This window comes from Trichosurus vulpecula, chromosome 6 (assembly GCF_011100635.1).
Source record: "Trichosurus vulpecula isolate mTriVul1 chromosome 6, mTriVul1.pri, whole genome shotgun sequence".
Classification (NCBI taxonomy): Eukaryota; Metazoa; Chordata; class Mammalia; order Diprotodontia; family Phalangeridae; genus Trichosurus; species Trichosurus vulpecula.
In genome coordinates, this window is record NC_050578.1 from 273,729,327 (window position 1) to 273,750,546 (window position 21,220).

Genomic DNA, 21,220 nt, shown 5'->3' on the forward strand with positions numbered 1-21,220 from the left:
TACGTCGTGTAGGTTTTTCCCGATTGTTATGAAGTCCGTGATCATCTCCGTTTCTTATAACACAACACTATTCCATTACCTTCATATGCCACAGCTTGTTCATCCATTCCCCAATTGATGGGCATCCCTTTGATTTCCAATTCTTAGCTACTACAAAAAGAGCTGCTATAAATATTTTTATACATGTGGATCCTTTCCCCACTTGTGTGATCTCTTTGGGATACAACCCTAGAAGTGGTATTGCTGGGTCAAAGGGTATGCACAGTTTTATAGCCCTTTGGGCATAGTTCCAAATTGCTCTCCAGAATGGCTGGATCAGTTCACAACTCCACTAGTAATGTAACAATGTTCCAATTCCCCCACATCCTCTCCTGCATTTATCATTTTCCTGTTTTGTCATTTTAGCCAATCTGACAGGAGAGATGTGGTACCTAAGAGCTGCTTTGATTTGCATTTCTCTAATCAGTAGTGATCCAGAGCATTTTTTCATATGTCTATAAACCCACATTCCTATACATTACTAACAAAACCCAACAGCAAAAGATAGAGAAATTCCATTCAAAGTTACTGTAGACACTATAAAATATTTGGGAGTCTATCTGCCAAGACAAACCCGGGGACTATATGAACATAATTATGAAACACTTTTCACGTGAATAAAGTCAGATCTAAATAAATGGAAAAATATCAGTTGCTCATGGTTAGGCCAAGCTAATATAATAAAAATGACAATTTTACCTAAATTAATCTATTCAGTGCCATACCAATCGAACTACCAAAAAATTATTTTACAGGGCTGGATAAAATAATAACGAAATTCATCTGGAAGAACAAGAGGTCTAGAATATCTAGGGTATTAATGAAAAGAAATGCTAGAGAAGGTGGCCTAGCCATACCAGATATTAAACTGTACTGCAGAGCAGCAGTACTGGCCAAGAAACAGAGTCGTGGATCAGTGGAACAGGATAGGTACACGAGATGGAGAAGACAACAACTATAGCAATCTGTTGTTTGACAAACCCAAAGTGGCTTCTGGGCTAAGGATTCACTATTTCACAAAAGCTGCTGGGAAAATTGGAAAATGGTAGGGCAGAAACTGGACAGAGACCAATACCTTACACCATATACCAAAATAAAGTCAAAATGGGTTCATGATTTAGGAATAAAGGCTGATACTATAAGCAATTTGGGAGAGCAAGGAATACTTTACTTATCAGATTTATGGAAAAGAAAAGAATTCATGACCCAACAAGAGATAGAGAGCATTACAAAGTGCGAAATGGATAATTTTGATTATGTCAAATTGAAATGTTTTTGTACAAAAAAAGCCAATGCAACAAGCATTAGGAGGGAAGCAGAAAACTGGGAGAAAATCTTTACAACCAGTGTCTCTGATAAAGGCTTCATCTCTAAAATATACAGGGAACTGAGCCAAATTTATAGGAATACAGGTCATTCCCCAATTGAGAAATGGTCAAACGATATGAACAGGCGGTTTTCAGAGGAAGAAATTAAAGATTACCTATAGGCACAGAAACTTTTTTTTTGAGATTTCTTAAATTCTTCTAAATCTAATTGCGGAAGATTCTCTCGAAGCGGAAGGCCAGGGTTGGACAGGGCGCTTGGGCAGCGGCGGCGGCGAAGAGAACATCCCCATTTTACAGATGGGGAAGCTGAGGTCCGCCTACGGGAAGCAGAGTGAGCCAGGCCCCAGGGCTGGAGCAGGAGCCGCGGTTGCCATGGCGATAGACGCAGGCAGGAGGGAGGGGGGCCGGAGGCGGGGCAGTGCGCGTGACGTCACGGAGCGTGCCGCCATCGCCACCTCCTCCGAGCCTCCCACCGGCGCCCCCCCTCTCGTCCCTCCCGAGGCCGCTCTGCGCCGGCGCGGACCGGGGAGGGTGCGCGGGAGGGGGCCGGTGCGGCGCATGCGCGCTGTGGGCCGCCGCCGCCGCTTGGTGCCCCCGCCGTTGCCACCTCCGCCGCCTCCTTTCCGCCGGCGGGTGTGTGAAGGAGGAGCCGGAGCCGGGGCCGCCGCCGCCATGGGGGTGAGTGAGGCCGGGCCGACCCACCCCTCCTCGGGGTCCCCTCCCCCATTGTTCTCGGGACCCCCCCCCCACGTGACCCCCGACCCCTCCGCCCCCACGTGACCCCTGATTCCCCCCCCCCCCCTGCTTCCCGTCATCCCCTGGGGCGCCCCCCGCTGCGAGCTCCTTGTCTCGTTTTCTTCCCCCCCCCATTCCCGGCAGGCTCGGGGGGGGGGGTTGCGGGGGGGGGACATACCCACGTGCCCCTGGGGCTCCCAGGCCCGGGTCCGAGCCCGGCCTCGGATTCTCTCAACGTGACCTTGGGCGAGTCACTGAACCGCCCCAGGGCCTCAGTTTCCCCACATGTAAATGGGGACTGGCTCCCCCTCGCGGCCTCCAATCCCTCGGGGGCTCCGGGGTCTTTCGTGACCAACCACCTCCGTGGGGGAGGGGAAGGAGAAGACCTCAGTTTCCCCATCTTTGATAAAATGTGCAGGGGCCTCCTCTGACCTCTTGTGAAGACCCCGGGAGGGGCAGAGGGACCTGGGTTAGAATTCTGGGCCCTGCTCCCTCCATGTGATCTTGGGCCAAGCCCCCACCCGCTTGGGACCTAAGTTTCCCCATCTGTAAAATGAGGGGGTCGGACCCCCCAGTTCCTGAGATTGTCTCACTCTCCCTGCCTCTGTTTCCCCCAGAGGAGCTCCTGGCTAAACCCGGACCCAGGGACCTTGCCAGGGACAGGTCGTGGGTGCCAGCCTGGCCCCTTCTCGTGGCCGCCCCGCCTCCTGGGCTCATTTTCCCCCTCTCTGAAATGGGGGTACAGCCTCCTGCTGGCTCCCAGGACTGCGAGGGGACCCCCCCAGGAACAAAGGCCGTGGGTGTGTCTGGTGCCCCCTGGCCTCCCCTGCCCCTACCTCCTCCTGGTCAGGGTCTCTGGGGTCCAGCAGACTCAGGGTCCCCAGTCCTGGGACCCCCCAAGTGAGCCGGGCATCCCTGGCATGCTCTCATTGGCTGAGACCAACCAGCAGGTAGCGGAGTGCGTCCCACACCTGCCCCTTTACAGCCTCAGTTCAGAGGCCACCTTTCCTGGCCTGAACCCTCCCTGGGAATGCTGGGCCCCCTGCCCCTGTCCCCTCCCCCTGCCCCAGCCTTCTGGGTTACACATGCTGAGGCTGAATCTTCCCTGCCTCCTTATGTGGCCAGCACCATAACCCACTTTACAGAGGACAAAGCTGAGGTCTGAGAGGTCTCAGGACATGCCCATGGCGCCCCCCAGTGTGGACATCACTGTTTCCTGTGGCTTAGGAATAGTGGGAGTGGACCCCTGAGGGCTGGGGGGGGTCAGCATTGAGTACTGGGGGTTTTGTCAGTAATCCACATTCACAGTAATTTCATATCCTTTAAGGTCCTAGTTCTTTGCTCAAAACCACCCTGTGTTTATGGGGAATTTATCCCCATTTTATAGTTGAGAAAACTGAGGCCCAAGTAATTTACCCACAGCCGAGTAGCTGGTGAACATCAGGGTCCCCCCTGACCCCAGTGACTTTCTCAGCCCCCCCCATCACACCTACCAGCCAGGGGTCCTACCAGGCTCTGTCAGGGCCTCTTGTTCCTCTCCGCACTAGCTCCTTGAGCCATCTCCCTGCTGCTTGCCTCCCCATGATCGTCTCTCTGACTCTCGGACATGTCTCAGACTCCCCAAGCCCTTCCCTCTCTGCCGTGTCTTCAACATTCTCCCAGTCCCCCTCTGCATCCCATAGGTCACCAAACCCTCCTCGATCATGGTGGCTGTTGGGGTAGGGTCTGCCTGCCCCTTGTCTTCCCAGAAGCCTGGGTGCAGTCCTGCCCATCTCAGCTGCCGCCCAGCCTTCCACACTTCTGTTTTCCATGGAAACACCTGCCTTGGGCACTTAGAGCTCTTTCTACCTTGGCCCAGTCTCTCTTTCCAACCTCCTTAGACTCTGCTGCCCTCTGTAATCCATCCGCAATCCAGCTGTACACAGCACCCAGTTTCCTGCCTCCAGGCCTTTGCCCTGGCTGTCCACTGTGTCTGAAATGCTCTCTGTCCCCACCTTCTCCTCTTGGGATCAGCTCAGATCCGACTTTGGGCAGGAGGCCTTTCCTGGTCTTCCCCGCTGCTGGTGCCTTCCCCTCTGGGATTCACTTCTAGTAGGTACATTGGTACTTGTAAGTTGCCTATCTTGTTAGGGTGGAAGCTCCCTGGGGGCAGGGGCCATCTTTGCCTTGCTTTGTATCTCCAGCACTTAACCCATAGCTGGCACACAGTAGGTGCTTACTAGATGCTAGTATACTGACTAGCTCCATTTTGCTTCTCAGCACCAGTGTCTTAGTGACTCTGTGCTTGGACTCCTAGGATGATTCCCCTAGGATGATGACATGGGTGCTGGGAAGGAGGTGCCTGGAGAGGATGTCAGCTGCCCCTCTTCAGCCCCTTGGTAGATGGCACCGTCATGGAAGATCCCACTGAGTGACTGTGTCCTAAGAAGGACCTTTGGCCTTACGCCCTTTGGTGTGGCCGCAATGGGCTGGGCAGTGCTGGCAGGGAGGCAGTTTCTCCCCAAACTGCCCCTGATGCCCTCCTGGGCAGACAGCTTGTCTTAGCATCGCAGAGTCAAGCTCTTTGGAACCACCAGGACATCCCTTCTCCACCCTCTGCACGTTTTAGGGGCTTCTCTCCTTGTGTGGCCCAGGCAGCCGAAGCCTCTGGAGTTAATCTCCCCTCTCTGGGCTGAAAGGGATCGTTAAACGTGGGCCACAGACGGTAGATTTAGATGCTGGCCAGGCTGCCCCCGGGAGTGGGCCCATAAATCTTGGAGTGGCCAGGGATGCTGGATGCCCTTACTACCTGGAATTGTTCATGTGCGCATTTAGGAAGACAGTAAGGCAAGTGTGCCGCAGGACGCCTTCTGCTTCACCAGGGAAACCGAGTCAGATGTCAGCATTCTCAGCACCTCCCCGGGTGCAGGAACCCTGCTGCCATTCCAGGGTCCGAGGCCAGCTTTGCCCTCTTGGCATCTTGGTCTCGCTTGGGATGTATTTTATACCAAGTTAAAGAGACTGTTCCCAGGGACGTTAAATTCTCACCCCAAGGGAGATCCACGTCCGCCTTGAGCCCGTCAGCCCTAGGGATACAGGCCTGGCCTTGCACTTGGTGGTCCTCCTCCTACCTTGGCCTCTTCTTCCCCCCTCTCCTTTGGTCCCTTCCTCTATGCTCCCCTCCCTTTCCCTTCTCTTCCCCGCTTCTTCCCTGTTCCTCCTCCTCCCTCTCACTGTCAGACCTGGCTAGCATTTTCATACCACTCTGTAATGGAGATTGTGTGTCTCCCCACCCCACCCAATAACATGCCCCTCTAGTACATGGACATTCAGGCATATTTGTGGTCAGACCACATGTCCTGAAACAGGTATTTCTAGTAAAAGCTTAGTATGGCTCAGCCCAGGGGTTCCGGCCCTGCCAGGGGTGTCTGCCTTCAGAGAATTCAGGAATGAGGAGAACCATAGGCTGGCAGGGATGGAGAGGACTTGAGGTGCCATCCAGTCTGTATAGAGTCCCGGAGGGGATCAGTGACTCTTTGGGGCTGTAGGACCTCGGCTTTGTGCCTCAGGGCCCACTACACTTCTCATTGCACACAGTAGGTAGTTAGGGATTTGTCTGTCTGTGAGTGTCCTGATGCTGCTCACAGGAGGAGTTTGTAGTGTCTGCGCTATTGAATGCCAAGGCAGCCAGGTGTCTTAGTAGAGCTCTGGGCCTGGAGTCAGGAAGGCCTCAGACACTCACTAGCATCACCCTGTTTGCCTCAGCTTCCTCAGTTATTAAGTGGGGGTAATCATAGCTCCTGCCTCCCAGGGTTGTTGTGAGGAATGAATGAGATAATATTTGTTCGAGTGCCAGGCACAGGGTGGGCACCTAAGAGATGCTTGTTTCCTTCTTTCCTTCCCAGAACTGCAGAAGGCAGTTCTTCCTTGGTCACAGCCCTCAGGGAGTGGCCAGCAGACAGTGTCCTGAGGGCGGTCCCAGTGTGCCCAGGGATGACTTGCCCACATCTCCATCCTCCAAGCTTTTCCCTGAGAAGAGAAGGCAAACCACTCCTGGCTTTGTCAGAGAGATATATGGGCGGCATAGGCCAGGGACCCACCTACTTTCCTCTTGTGCTCTCCTGTGGCAGCTTCTCAAAGTGTGGCCTGGGACCAGATGAGCCTGAACCGTTGGCCCAGGTTGCTTTTCAGTGCAGGAACCTCCTTGTACTTTTCCATTGGTGGGGCTATCACAAGGCTCATCCTCCAAAGAGAGGTCAGAACTGTCTGCTCCCAGCTCAGGGGCAGTATGGGGTGATGGGAGCAGCTGTGGATGCAGTCTGACCCCCGGCGTTGAGCTCATTCTGCTTCCTGATTGTGTGGCTCTGAACTGGCCATCTCCCCTCAGTACATCTCAGATTCCTCCGCTGTGAAATGGAGAGAGCATGAGGTGGCACCATCTGCCTCAGAGCTGGTATTGTCAATGAAAGATGAGTTGGTGTCCCTTCCAGGTAGTGCCAGAATTAGCAGAAGGGTCCCTCTTTGGCCTTCTGGGGTGAGCTTGCCCATCCCAGAAGGAGAGGATGCCTGTACAGCATCGAAATCAGGCTTTGCCAGCTACTTTCACCTGTGCAGAGGAGGGCAGGGGCTAATGGTCCTGAGTGTTCCCTGGGGCGGTGGCTGCCCCTGCTGCCTGTGTGGACTCTTGGGACTCACTTGCCCCAGCACCAGGGCTTGTGCTAGATTGTGGCCACTTTTCCCCAGCACTGGGCAGGCCTGGTGCCTCCTAGGCTCTGCCCACGGGAGTGGGGGCAGTGACAGCTCAGGGCCAGGGAGGGGTAGGTGAGAACAGCACCCTCCGAAAGAACCCACCCCCAAGCCTGGCTTCAGCTCCCTAAATGCTAGGGAAATCTTTTAACAGCCTGTAAGCTGGGTGTTGGTGCATCCCTAGACTATCAGCTTCTGGAGGGCAGGAGCAGTCTCCCTGCTGCCACAGGGCCTGGATGTGGTTGATATTCAGGTAACCTTTGGTACGATCCAGAGTCCTGAGAAGTCGGCGGGCAGGGAGGGGCTATTTCCCTTTTTGTCCACCTGCCTCCAGATAGAATTTAAAATGGCCCATGTGTTAAGAGAATACAGGTAGTAAGAGCCAAGACCCAAGTGGCGGCCACATTACTGCTCTGAGCTGACTCAGCTTAGGTCAGCCACAGTCCAGGCAGGGAGGGCCATTGGCCAGCAGACGAGGTGGGCTTCTGAGAACCGGTGGAAGGTTCCCCAGAGTGTGGTGAAAAGCAGAGCTGGCCTTCGTTTGGACGCCTGTGCCTGCGGTGTGACGTGAGGTAAAGTGGGCACAGCAGTACTTGTGTGATCTGACCGTCTCATGGAGTGCTGTGAGGGCTCAGAGCTTTGTCCAGCGGAGCTCGGGGAGCAAAGCCAGGCTCCGACTCCAAATCCCAAATGAGGGGACCATACGCATGATGACAGACACTCGGGCCCTGGAGACGTGGGGATTAAAGATGAGATTACAGGGTCCGGAGAAGCTAGTGAGCTCACCGGACGAGAGGGAAAATGGTCTGCCGAAGAGCACCGAGATTCTTCCGAAAGACCCACAGGGTGATTGATCGCACAGTCAGTCCTCAGCTTTTGTGGGGGTCACATCCCTCGAAAGCCATGAATGTTGACAGATTGATCCTCCAGGAAGCAGGTTCCTGTGACCAGCAAACACTGAGCTCTCTGGACATTGCTGATTCTTAAAAAACACTTATTCTTCACTTGTACGTGCATTTCCTAACACAACGGCCGTGAAATAATCCATCGAAGGCCGTGCACAGATGGGGAACTCATTGAACCTTCTTTCCCGCTGGTGCTTTCCTCCCTCTTGTGTCATTGTGGCCAAACTCCCGCTTACAGCGGCCAGCCGCAGGCATCTCATGTGGCGTCTCTCTGACGCCTTTGCTTTCTCACCCAGTCCCATCTCTGACTTTGTGGCTTGGGCTTCGAGCCCGAAGGCCTTGCACTACACTTGGGGGCATAATCGCAGCACAGAACTTGAATTTTAAAGACCAACAGTGACAAATGCAGCAAAGGCCCAGGGAGCTTTTTACTGCAGGAGAGTGAGCCAGACCCTCGAAGGGCCTAGCGGGAAGCCCGCTACACAGACCGGAGTGCCTTGTCTCGCCTCTCACTTTTTTCTCTACTGAGCTCAGCTGTGAACGTACGCGGTTGCCAGTGCAAAAGCGAAAATGAACTTACTGACAAAATCACGTGCATGCTTGAAGTCGAGAAAGTCCTCCTTGTGAATGTCGAGGATTGGCAGGAGCACACTTGACCACCAAGGTGAAAGAGTTTTTCCCTCTTGTGACAGGGAGCTCACTCACTTCTTCTCTTCATGTGTGGGCCTTCCTCATAGGAGGGCTGATGGGTCCCCTCATTTGGGATTTGGTGTCAGAGTCCAGCTTGGCCCCCGAGCTCCCCTAGACAGAGCTCTTGGCACCCCCAGCAGTGTGAGAATGGAGTATATCCAAGTACCTGAGAGCTCTTAAGTCCATGACCCTCCAAGGGGGCCCTTGGGCTTCCGGCAGAGTTTGGATGGGATCCCTGAGCAGAACCTTCTTTTATTTTTGCAGAGAAAGTCAAGTAAAGCCAAGGAAAAGAAACAGAAGAGGCTGGAGGAGCGGGCTGCCATGGATGCCGTCTGTGCCAAAGTGGAAGCCGCCAACAAGGTGAGCCTGGCTCCTCCCACCTGCCCCCTCCTGGTCTCCAGCCTGAGGCCCTGAGGGCAGACTCTGGGTCATCATCCCCTGCATCATCAGCCCTTCTCAGCCACTGTCCAGGAGGATATCACGGCCGCCCAGGCTCACTTGGGTTGGACTCTATTTGTTGCCCCGGTCTTTAGAGCTCCCTGAGAGCCTGGAGCCTGGCAATGCTTTGGTTTTGGGGGGAGACGGGGTGGGGAGGTCAGTCATGGCTGTCGGTTAATTATTGCTCAGAGAGCACAAGCCTGGCATGGGCCTCTGAACTGGAAACCTCAGCGAGGGACCAGCATGTTGACTGCCCATCCCAGGAGCTCCCAGCCTGTCATTGATAGCAGCAGCATGTATCAAGTGCCTGCTGTGTGCGGAACCCTGGGCTCAAACCTGGGGAGAAGGAGAGTTGAGCACAGTCTGGATCCCAGCCGTTCTGGGGTTTGCTGTCACCACAGAAGATGCGCACACAGAATGTGAAGCTCCTAATGAGGACATAGAGGGCAGAGGATGTAGGGCATGGGCAGCTCCTGGGGCCTGTTGCTTGGAGAAGAGAGTGGCTTGTCTGCTCTACTGGACAGTAACATGTGGGAGGGGCCAGAGAAGAGAAGCTGAGGCTGGAGAGGTCAGGAGGCATTGCCTGTTGTCCAGGGCCGGGTCCAGTCCACCTGGCTCACACCAGCCTCTTTTCCTAGTCTGTAAATGACTTGAGCCTTGAAGGCTCCCTTCGGCTCCTGGGCCCATTATTTGGTAGGTAGTGTGGAGCCGCTGAAGATTTTGCCCAGCATGGCAGCGGCCTGGGTACTTTGGCCACCTAGACAAAGGCTGCATTTCACAGTGCGCAGAGAGGAGCCGTGTTCTCTCTGTCTCTGCTGGAGAAGGTGCCTCCCAACCACCTTTAGCCATTGTCCCTTCTCCCTCCCTGCCCTGCTGTGGTCAAGTGCTCCTTGGCCTTGGCTCAGAGGGAGAGCCAAGCAGTCACCTTCAGGACAAGGCCATGGACCAGGCTACAGCCAGGGGTGGGGACACAGAGACTGCCCAAGAGAGTCCGTCAGGCCTCCTAGATGTCTGCGTAGGACAGGGGAAGACTCCTGGCCGCGCCAAGACGGCATCAGGGCTCTTCCCATTTGGGCACTAATGCTTCCACTCCCTTTTTTCTCTTTAGCTCGAAGACCCCTTGGAGGCATTTCCAGTGTTCAAGAAATACGACCGGAATGGGTGAGTCCCGGGGCCTTTGTTCACCTCTGCCTCCTCCTGTGGGGTCTTTGTTGGCAGCAGGAGCCATTCGCTCACTTCCTTGGGAGGAAGCAAGCTTTTGTTAAGCACCGACTGTGTGCCAGGCCCTGTGCTGAAAACTGGCAGTCATGGGTTTAGGAGACTGGGAAAGAAGCTCCTGATTCTTTAGAGACTGTGCCCTGGCCTCCATTTTCCCCTATTAAGGTGATAGCATTCCACGCCTTGTCCTGGTCCTGAACATGCTTTGGGAGCCTGGAGTGAAGTGCTTTCCCTTTCTTTCTCCCCCTAAGTGTAACATGGGGTGGGGGGGGGGGGCGCGGGGCACTACTCACTCCTGAGCTGCTCTTCGAGATCTGGCCACATGGGAGTCCCGGGTGAGTTAAGGGCCCTGGTGGGCTCCTCTCCCAGTGCCCCCAAGGCAGCCCCTTAAGGCACACCTGGCACTGGTCAGCTCTTGCCTCGCCCTGTCTGAATTGTTCACCATGGCTCGGGCCTGGATGTGTCTGTCGCTCTGGTGGCTTCAAGTCTCTCTCCCATTTAGTCTCTGGAATGTTTTTAACAAGCCCAGAATCCCAATGGCTCCAGGCACTTTGGGAGCCACTACCAAACAGGCCCAGAGCCTGGGCACCCAGAGACTCTCGTGTCAGGAGCCTCCGCATGTGTAACAGAGTGGGCCAGACGGGTAGAACTCAGGGTGACAGAACCAGCACTGGGCATGTCAGAGGGTGGCGGGTGGGCCCATCTGAGGATCCATGGCCCATGAAGACCATTCCCATCTACCCCTCTTCACTCTGGGCGATGTGTGCCCACATCCTGTCAAGATCTCCTACCCCCGGAGTGTCCATCCAACGTGCTGGAAGCCCTAAGGGAAGGATTTCTGGTACATCCTTTTGAAAGGAGATTCACAATGTCTCATGGGGAAATGGTACAAGGGGACGGCTTCAGAGAAGCCTGGGAAGACTTGTGTGACCCTCCGCCGAATGAAGTGAGCAGAACCAGAAAAACAGTTTATGCACTAACAGCAACATAGTTGAGGGGGGAAGGGAAGGGACTGAGCATTTATTTAGCACCTACTGTGTGCCAGGCACTGGGCCACGTGCCTTGCAGTTATTATCTTAGTCAGTCTTCACAACCACCCTGGGACGTAAAGGTTAAGTGGCCTGTGTGTATCTGAGGCTGGATTTGAATTCAGGTCTTCCTGAGGCCAGGCCCAGCACTCTGTGCCCTGCCCATCAAACAACTATGAAGAACTTAAGTCTGATCATGCAGTGACCGCACATGATGCCGAGGACCCTGACAGAGGGACTAGGGAGAGGTTCCCTGAACAGAAGAAGACTTCTCGTTCTTATGTAGCCATCCTCAGTCTTCCACCTGACATTTATTTCGCGCCTGCTGTATGCCAGGCCCTGAGCTAAGGCTGCGGATACAAAGAAAGGCAGAAGAAGGCCCCTGCCTTCAAGGAGCACACAGTCTAATAGGGGAGATGATGTGCAAACAGCCAGGGGCAGCCTGGCATGACCTCAGAGGGAGGGCAGGAAGGAGGTGGGGTTTTAGCTAGGACTAAAAGGAAGCCTGAGCGGTCTGTGGTCTGTGGTGGGAGCGGAGGGAGGACAACGTTCCAGGCCTGGGGGAGGCCAGAGAGAAGGCCTGGAGCCAGGGATAGAGCTGGAAGAGCCAGGAGGCCTGTGTCACTGGACAAAAGAATGCCTGGGGGCAGTGAGGTGTCAGAAGGCTGGAAAGGTCTGGTGGGCAGGTGATGAAGAGCTTCGAATGCCAAACCAAGCACTTAGTATTTGATTCTGGGGCCATGGGGAGCCTCTAGAGTTTATTGAATAACGACAGAAGCTGAATTGAGGATGGACTAGGGGAGGGACTGGAGGCAAGCAGACCCCCCCAGCAGCTGAAGCGATGAGAGTCTATGCCAGGGGAGGGAGGGAAGGGAGAAAGAAAGGGAAAGCGCTTCATTCCAGGCTCCTGTGTCAGGAGAGAAGGGGGCATCTTTGAGAGATGGTGAGAAGATGAAATCTATAGGCCTTGGCGCCATCCTGGACATGGCGGCAGGGAGCGGTGTCCAGGCTGACTCAGGTTGTGAGCCTGAGGGGCTGGGAAGGGGATGGTGCCCTCTACAGTGTGTATCTGTAGGGGGCAGGAGGCATGTTTAAGGGAAGAAATGATGAGTTCTCCTAAGATACGGGATGCATTTGACTGTACACATTTGGTACGAGAATTTTGTTTTCCCTTTTTTCCTGAGCGTGGGGCTGGGGCAAAGGGCAGGAAGGAGAGAAAATAGATTTTTGTTCATTGAAAAACAACTTTTTAAAATGACATTCTGTGACAGGTCTGGTTCAAAGAGGGAGGGCACAGTTCCTCTGATGTGCTTATCAGAGAATTCGATTACAGCCAGCCTCGTGGGCTCTGAGACTTCTTATGAACAAGCCCCAGGTTCTTAGAGGGGATGCCACATGGCTGGTAGAGCAGCTGTAGCTCTCAGTCCTTTGGGCATGGGGAGCCCTCGGCTTCCTGTTCATGCCTGGAGCTTGAAATTTGCTGTCCTTCATGTGGACACTTAGCCTCAGTTTCTCCATTGGTCCTGTGTAGGTATGACTAGAGAAGTAACTGGCCCAGTCCTGGAGTCAGACAGTAGGGTTAGGGTTACAGAGAGGCAGCCCTGGCGTGGTGCTGACCACCCCAGAGTGGTGCCAGAGCCCATTGGGTGGAGGATTGGTGGAAGACCATGGCTGGGGTGAGTAGAATGAGGTGGCCTGAAGGGCTGATCTCCTGCACCCCAGGAAGACAGAGCATGGGACTAGACCATGTCCGAGTCTTTGGCTCCTGGGCACGATTGACCTGAAAGGGCCCAAACCTGGTGGAAGGTTGTAAAGTTGCTGAAACTTGTCAGTGGGTGCTGGGAGTCGCTTGAAGGCATGTTCCATGCTCTGGCTGGAGTAATTACAGAAAAGATGCAGGCATCCTCTAAAGGAGGTGGAAGAGGAAGAGAGGGACTTCTGAGGGGACCAGGAAGATGTGATTCCAGAGACTCAGGCCCCGGGGAGGCAGCTCGGCATCATGGAGAGAGGGCAGGGGAGTGGCTTTGTTGCTGGCTTTACTCCTAGCAAGGTGACCTGCCTTCCTTCCCTCATCTGAAAAGTGGGAATACCGATGCTTTTACTACTTCCCTGTCACAGTTGTAAGGACAGTGTTGTGTAAGTGTTGGGGTTCGATGTACCCATGGGAGCATTTTATTACACAGAAGGTCAAGGGAAGAGAGGAAATGGGAGTTGGGGTCAGGCCTCAGCCAAGCTGTGCTGACTGGCTTGGAATTGTGGTCTGAGACTGAAGGGTGGCCTTGGAGGCACCAGCCAGATGAGCAGAGCAGCTCCCAGTGAGGGGGGACCCCAGTCCACCCGCAGCTCATTTCACATGTCTCTGCCATGTCTCTTTACCCACAGGTTAAATGTCTCCATTGAGTGTAAGCGAGTGTCGGGGCTGGAGCAGGCTACAGTGGATTGGGCCTTTGATCTCACCAAAACCAACATGCAGACCCTGTAAGTGCCCCCTGAAGGCCTGGGCAGCTGCTCCTGCTGCCCCACAGAGCTCCTCATGCTTCATCTTTCTCCAATTTGCCAGGTATGAACAAAGTGAATGGGGCTGGAAGGATCGAGAGAAGAAAGAAGAGATGACCGATGACCGGGCCTGGTACCTCATTGCTTGGGAAGAGAGCGCCGTCCCCGTCGCCTTCTCGCACTTCCGCTTCGATGTGGAGTGTGGGGATGAAGTCCTGTACTGGTACGAGCCCCCGGCTGGGGGAGGGGCTCCAGAGCTGCCATTCCCTCCCCTGGGGCCTCCTCACTCTGGGCCTTCAGCACCTTGATTGGAGCTGGTGTTCCTGGAGTGCTTTAAGGGTGTTCACTATCTTGGTTTGTCCTCAAAACAAGTTAAGGACCTGCCCAGGGTCACACTGTAGGGACATATCTGAGGCAGCATTCAAACTCAGGTCCGACTTAAGGTCTGGGGCTGTACCCATTAGCCTCCATTGGGTTCCGGGGCCAAGCCCAGCAGCTCGGTGTAGGGTGCTTGGCCTGGATGTGAGTGTGTGTCTTCTTGTCCCCTTATGTCCCCTGCTCCCTCCCATCTTTTTCTCTCTCTATCTCCTCTTCCCTTCCTCTCTTCTTATGGATGGGCCTGGTCCTGCCTTCTCCTTGAAAATGTCCATTGGAGTCATTCTTCCTCATGCGGTTGCTCGGGCTCACCCTCACTTCTCCTTCTAGCTATGAGGTGCAGTTGGAGAGCAAAGTTCGGAGAAAAGGTCTGGGGAAGTTTCTGATCCAAATCCTACAGCTTGTGGCCAACAGGTAAGGAGTGGTGCAGCACAGCCCCCCTGCCTCAATGTCCTGTCCACAAAGGACTGAACATCCTTTATGGAATTAAATTCCTGGGGGCATAAACCTTCTGGGGTTTTTATATGTTTAAGTGTTTCGTTTTGACACAAACCCCCAGACACCCCCACCCTTCAATAACGAGCATTCCTGTCCTTGCACTCGGGGCCAGGGTGGGCCACCCTGCTCACTGTGGAGCCCAGAAACATGCCCCTTTTCTCCTTCCTTCAGCACCCAGATGAAGAAAGTCATGCTAACAGTGTTCAAACACAACCATGGGGCATACCAGTTTTTCAGAGAAGCGCTGCAGTAAGTCATGGGGCCCTGGATCTGAGGAGGGGGGCGGCCCTTGGGCTTTCCTTCCCCTCTGCTGGCCTCCTGCCCTCCCTCCCTGCTGTCCTGGGCTAGTTCAAGGCCAGGGGCTCTAACCCCTCACTTACGCAGAGAAGGAGATGAGGAGGCAGCACTGACTTCTCCATCACATTAGCATTCAATCCGGGCTTAGTGACCACCTGCTGTCAGATGCCTCCCTGCTCCGGGGTGCCTTCTCCCTACTGTTTCAGTGCTCAGGACTCCTGGAAGGGCACCAGAGCTTAGTTCCCTTGAGCCTCTAGGGAGGGAATCCCATGAGGCTTTGGGCTCAGCACTGCCTGGCCATGCCCCACCAGCCTCTTCTATGAGTGAAGAATACCCACAGCACCCACTTCATGGGGTTGTTGTGAGGATCCCACAAGTTCACATACATAGAGCTCTTTGCCAGCCATGAGGAGCTTATGGGACTCACCCAAGGGACCCCCTGCCCTACAGGTTTGAGATCGATGACACCTCTCCCAGCATGTCCGGCTGCTGTGGTGATGACTGCGCCTATGAGATCCTGAGCCGGAGGACGAAGTTTGGGGACAGCCAGCATGCTCACTCGGGTGGGCACTGTGGTGGCTGCTGCCACTGAGGCCTCGCCAGGCCCCAGAGCCACCTCTCCCCCGGCCTTCTCCCTTTCCCTGTTTCCCGTCACTCCACACATTCTCAGCTGCCTCTCACCTTTCAGGTCCCCCACGGCGGTGGTCTCCTCAGCTGGAGAGGCTGCCAGGGTGCACCCCCAGAGACACTGCCCCCTCCCCCAGCCCTCATCTGCCCTCCCCACAGCATTGGTGAGCAGGGCAGGGCCGCAGGGCTGGGGAAGAGCCATCCCGGTTCTCGAGGTGGCCCACTGGGGCTCTTTGCCAGTCTGTGAGGCAAGACAGGCTTGTTTCTAAGCCACGTCTTTGGAAGGAGCTTTCTTCCCTTTTTCTACTTAGCCAGAACCCCAGCCCCCCACAGCAAGACTCCATTGCTTGTAGAACAGCAGCTGGGCACTGCTGGGCTCCCCCACAGAGGAAGAAAGGAGAAGTGGGGTGCCTATGCAGCCCCGAGGGGATACGAAAATGCCAGAGTCTGGCCAAGAGAAAACGTTGGCATTGGGTTTGTAGTTTCCTCAGAAAAGGCCCCTTCCCAGAGGGAAGACCTTTTGTGGCAAGAAAAGTGAGCCATTTTGTAAGGTCTATATTTGCAGAAGTATAGAGCAAAATTGATCCCAGGGCCCACAGGATACCTGTGGGAACCATTGGAGGGGCGGGGTCCTGACCCTTCTCTCTCCTTCAGGCCCAGGGGCCTGGGCTGAGAGGCCTGAGAAGGTCCTGCCACCTGGGCAGAGCTTTGGGTCAATGATGCTAGCTTGTCTTGTGCTTGTCCTCTGCTCTGCCCCGCTCCTGGGGAAACAACATCAGGGAGTCCTCAGGCTTCCCTTGGAAGGAGGCCTGGTTCCTGTTTGCATATTCAATGCCGTTTCCTCTGTACTTTGGTGCTGATTCTTCCCCTCCTCCACCCAGCAGTAGCAGGCCCTGGAGCCTCTCCCTCCTCTGCCTCAGTGAGGCGACAGTGCTGCTCACCCTGTCCAGACTCCACCAGCTGTCTGTGGACCAGGGGGCAGCTCGATCTGGCCTCTGTCCATTTCTTTCAGGGATGCACACTGACCTGCTCCCATCCAGCCAGAACGTCTCAGTCCCTCCAGCAGAATCCTCTCTGTCCTTCCTAGGATGCTGAACTAGGGAGGAGAGAAGGGCCTGCTGAGGGTTTGGGAAAGGGGGCTTTATCATGTCTGCATCCAAGAGGAGTGGCTTTTCAGATGCTGAACTCCCTCCCTCGTCTGTCCTCCAGGGCTTCTCCTGCCCCCTGCCTGGGGCAGGGACTATCAAGCCCACATCTCCCCTTTGAAGCCCCTTGGTAGGGAGCCTCTTTAAAGTCTTAACCTCTGTGAAGGTTCTTGTAGAAGGTCTGTCCTTGGACCTGCCCTCAGATTCTCCTCATACCTACTTGCATTGCCCCAACTCAGGAGGCAGCTGTGCCTGCCTGTTCTTAGGATCTCCCCTGCAAGCCCCTTCCCACTTCTTCCCCTTCACCACTGTGTAGGAGCATGGGCACACATGCAGTGTCGTCCTACAAAGCACCAGCCTGTGAGCTGCTGGAGACCAGGGATCCTGGGCACTAGGCTTACACTCCCCTCTTCAGCTCACACCCTGCTTTCCCTTGGAAAGGGCCAGGGTTTGTTTTTTCAAGACGCCTTTGCAGCTTTTACACTGGATTAAATCCCCACTCCTCCACCCCTGGTGTCTCTCAGAGAAGCTCCTGCCATAGGGTGGGTTTTCTAGGTCATTGAAAGGGGCTGATTTGGGCTCCCTCAAACTGGGAGCAGATGAAGTACCTTTGAAGGAGAGTTCCCCTTCTCCTCTCCAGGGATATGAACCAAAATATTTTGGGTCTCAGATCATGGATTTCTGACTTTATACCCCAGAATTCCAAAAGAATCCCCAACAAAAATTCCAAGTAACTTGAGTTCATAGTGTGTCTCTTTTTACTGACTTCTTGACCTCTTCCTAATAACCAGACCCCAATAACCAAACTCATTTGTGGGGTGGTGACATTGCGGTTGCCCCCGTCCGTATCCCAGCGTTCTTTACTCAACTGACAGGCAGCATTGAAGGACAAGCAAGTCATTCCTTGGTTTGGTTTTCCTGTTTGGAGATCCCCGTGGGCCTCTCTCACATCAGTGTCTCACCTCAACTTGGCCTAAGTCTAGTTTTTGAGAAATGTAGCTCTCTGTTTGGACTGTATTATTGTTTTGTTTGGGGCACATTGAAGTATTTTTGTTAAGGATGTCTTCTTTTTAAGTTGTCTCTATCCTTCGCCCGTGCTAGGTCACTTCTATTGGCGTGTCTGTGTACATGCGTGAGTGGGAGTGTGCGTGTGCCCGGGGGAGCGTGATTCTTTTTAACCCTTTCAGTTTTTTAGAGGAAAATTTGAAAACAGACCCCTACTATTGATATATATATTTTTTTCCTTAGTAAATTCTTTTCTCACTGGAATCAAAGGGAAAAAGCAAACCTTTTGCATTGGTTTTATTTGTATGTTACAAATAAAAGACACTTTGTTCAGTTGCTGGTATGACTTTCTGGCAGAATGGAATGGGAGTGGGTGCAGGTGGTGTGTTCTGAAAGATATTGGTCAGTGTGGTTCACTGAGCAGCAGGTGGTGCATGAGGAAGAGCTTCAGGGGTTTGGACTGGTGGTCGTGGAGTCGTCCTTGTCTCTGATGGTCTCTGTGCCAAGGGCACTTCTAGCATTATGTTCTTAGGCAGAATCAAGATGGCAGAGCGATTAAGTTCAGAACTGTCACCTCACCTACCAAATGGCCACTGGAAATGCCAAACATTTCTGAGCTTAAAAGCCAAGAAAAAGTCAGTCCTTTTTTTCAGCCCAGGGCACCTTAGGAAGACAGGAAAAAAGGTCCGTGGACACTGGGGGAAGGGCTGGCCAGGAGAGGGGGAAGGGAGCAGAGAGTGGTAGGAGCTGCACTGGCTCCCAGAGACAATGAGGGAACTGAACATATGGTCAGAAAGATCCCGGGGATCCCTGCACTAGCACTGGGAGCAAGTGAGCTTTTAAAGGAAAATACTGTGGAGTCGTAGCCAGCTTTTTGTGACTCCATTTGGAATTTTCTTGGCAAAGACGCTGGAGTGGTTTGCTATTTCTTTTTCAAGGTAATTTTACAGATGAGGAGCCTGAGGAAACAAGGTTAAGTGACTTGCCTAAGGTCATGTAGCTAATAAGTGTCTGGGGCTGATTTTGAATTCAGGTCTTCCTGACTCCAGGTCCGGTGCGCCATCCAGTGTGTCACCTGGCTGCTGAGAAAGACGAGCACAAAATAAAAAAAGAGCCTGATCTTAAATACACTATGATGACAGGGAAGGTCAAGACCAACTCAGAAAAAGACAACCACATAAAAAATATCTGCAAGCAAAGACTCAAAGAAAAATGAAGATTGGACACAAGCCCAAAAACCTCTTCCTAGAAGAGCTGATTGGTTGTTGTCCTTTGTTCTCAGAGAGGACCAAAATGACATCACTGTGGTGGAGTCAAGTTTCAATGTGTCCCACTGGCTGATCAGACCAATACAAGCTCGGAATGCTCTACCGGGGGAAGTCTTCACATGCTTGGGGTAGGACCCCCCCCCCCAATTCACCAATGGATTTGAAACCCCTTGGTTACCCTCACCCTGGTTTAGCCCGTTTGCCAAAACGGTTTACCAGGGTGTGGCCGCTGTGCATGCTGCAGCTTCTTGGAGCCACAGGTGGACACCAAAGGTGGAAAAGCATCCCTGAAAAGGGCTCAGCAGCCATCACACCAGAGGTACTAGTCTTCCCTGAACACACCTTACACACCAAGAAGTGTGTGTCTGTGCGTGTGTACACATTTTAAAAAGCAGTAGAGGAAAAATTGGGAAAAGAAGTGAGTATGCAAGCAAATTTTGAAAAGACAGTTAACAGCTTGGCAAAAGAGGTGCAAAAAAAAGTACTGAAGAATATAACTCCTTAAAATTAGAATTGGCCAAATGGTGAAAGGAATGCAAAATTTTGCTGAAATCTTTAAAAATCATAATTGGCCAAGTGGAAGCTAATGACTCCACAAGACATCAAGAAACAGTAAAACAAAAAAGATCAAAGGAAAAAAGGGAGGAAAATGTGAAATGTAGGAAATAATAAGTACTGTGCAGCTACAGTCCGGATAATAAGATTTAGCCACTTGGAACGTGATTTTGGGGACGCAACGTGATTCTGAAGAGCAAAGGAGCTGGGTTTGCAACCAAGAACAACTTGCTCAGCAAAGCTGGTTGTAATCCAGAGTGGGAAAAAAAATGGCTAACTTTCAGTTATTCGCAGGGAGAAGACCAGGATGGAATGGAATATTTGACCTACAAGAATCAAGGGAAACAAAATGTAAAGATGAAAGGCCAGTTATGGGGGACTTAATAAGGTCAAACTGTTTACTTCTTATATGGGAAAATGTTAACTAATTCTTAAGAATGTTATCATTACTTGGATAGTTTGAAAGAACATAGAAGGCTTGGGGTTGAGTTGATCCTAAGAAATAAAGTTGGGTAGGGAGAGGTAAAATGGAGCAATTGTATCATACAAATGAGGCGTGAATGGAAGAACTGTTACAGTGGAAGGCAGAAGGAGGTGGATAGTTGGTAGTGCAAGAACCTTATTCTCATCAGAACTGAGTTAAAGAGGGAATAACATAGGTCTTGAAGGATACAAAAGTCTTAACTTACAGAGGAATAGGAAGGTGAAGGGATAGCATAAGGGGAGGGACTAAGGGTATGGATTAGGGAGGCGGTGGTCAGAAGTATATTAGATGTCTGAAGAAGTTTAGAGTAAAAAGGAAGAGAAAGATAAACAGGAAAATTAGGATGGAGGGAAATACATGACTAGTAATTATAACTTTGTGAATGGGATTAACTCACCCATAAAATGGAAATGGATAGCAAAATTGATTAAAAAACCAGAATCCAACAATATATAGTTTATAAGAAACATTTTAAAATGAGAGGTACACATAGAGTAAAAATAAAGAGCTGAAGTAGAATTTATTATGCTTCAGCTGATAAAAAAAAAAGGCAGGAGTGACAATCATGACCTCAGACAAAGTTATAGCTAAAAATAGACTTAAAGAAATGGTAAAACTAGATTATGATAAAAGGTGCTATAGATAACAAAGTAATAGCAATACTAAGCCCATATGTACCAAATGCCATAGCATCCACATTTTAAAAAGGAAAAGCTAAATTAATTACAGGTTGAAATAGGTAGCAAAACTATAATAGAGGGGAGCTTCAACCTTCCTCTCTCAGAACTAGGTAAATCTAACCAAAAGATAAATAAGGAGATTAATAGACTCTTAAATAAGCCAGACATGAAAGATATCTGGAGAGAATTGAGTGGGAATAGAAAGGAATACACCTCAGGAGTACATACCTTTACAAAAATTTACTATATATTTGGGCATAAGAACTTATAGTTAAATGCAGAAAAGCAGAAATATTCAATGCATCCTTTTCAGATCATATTGCAATAAAATAATTTTTAGTAAAGGACTATGGGAACAGATTAAAAATTAACTGGAGACCAAATATAAAGAATAAATGATTTAAAGAACAAGTCATAGAAACAAATAATTTTGTTAAAGAGAATGATAATAATGAGACAATATTCCAAAACCTGTAGGACCTATGAAGGAAGATGCTATCCCCTCCAGAGAAATAATTATCAATTATACTATGGTGCATTATACACACACACATATTCTGTATCAAATGATGGCCTTCTGTAGTGCAGGGTGGGGAGGAAGGCAGTTTTGGAACTTAAAATTTAAAAAAAGACCAGAACTGAAAAGAAATTTTGACATTCAAATACAAGACTTAAGAGAAGCAT

The 21,220-nt window shown here is 52.0% G+C and overlaps 1 protein-coding gene across 1 annotated transcript; it reads left to right on the plus strand.

Moving 5' to 3' along the window:
• Positions 1 to 1,823: 1,823 nt before the first annotated feature.
• On the plus strand, positions 1,824 to 17,885 carry NAA40 (N-alpha-acetyltransferase 40, NatD catalytic subunit). The gene is made up of 8 exons (XM_036765674.1): positions 1,824 to 2,045; positions 8,687 to 8,782; positions 9,969 to 10,021; positions 13,489 to 13,584; positions 13,667 to 13,825; positions 14,308 to 14,391; positions 14,647 to 14,724; positions 15,223 to 17,885. The coding sequence occupies exons 1-8, from the start codon at positions 1,926 to 1,928 to the stop codon at positions 15,362 to 15,364; spliced, it is 828 nt and encodes a 275-aa protein (XP_036621569.1). The 5' UTR covers positions 1,824 to 1,925; the 3' UTR covers positions 15,365 to 17,885.
• Positions 17,886 to 21,220: the final 3,335 nt, after the last annotated feature.

What these genes read in the sequence shown, in the direction of transcription:
- NAA40 (XM_036765674.1), top strand. Translation starts at nt 1,926, where the DNA reads ATGCGCGCTGTGGGCCGCCGCCGCCGCTTGGTGCCCCCGCCGTTGCCA. An exon ending in GGGCCGCCGCCGCCATGGGG is followed by an intron (nt 2,046 to 8,686) that starts GTGAGTGAGGCC and finishes TTATTTTTGCAG; the next exon opens with AGAAAGTCAAGTAAAGCCAA. An exon ending in AAAACCAACATGCAGACCCT is followed by an intron (nt 13,585 to 13,666) that starts GTAAGTGCCCCC and finishes CCAATTTGCCAG; the next exon opens with GTATGAACAAAGTGAATGGG.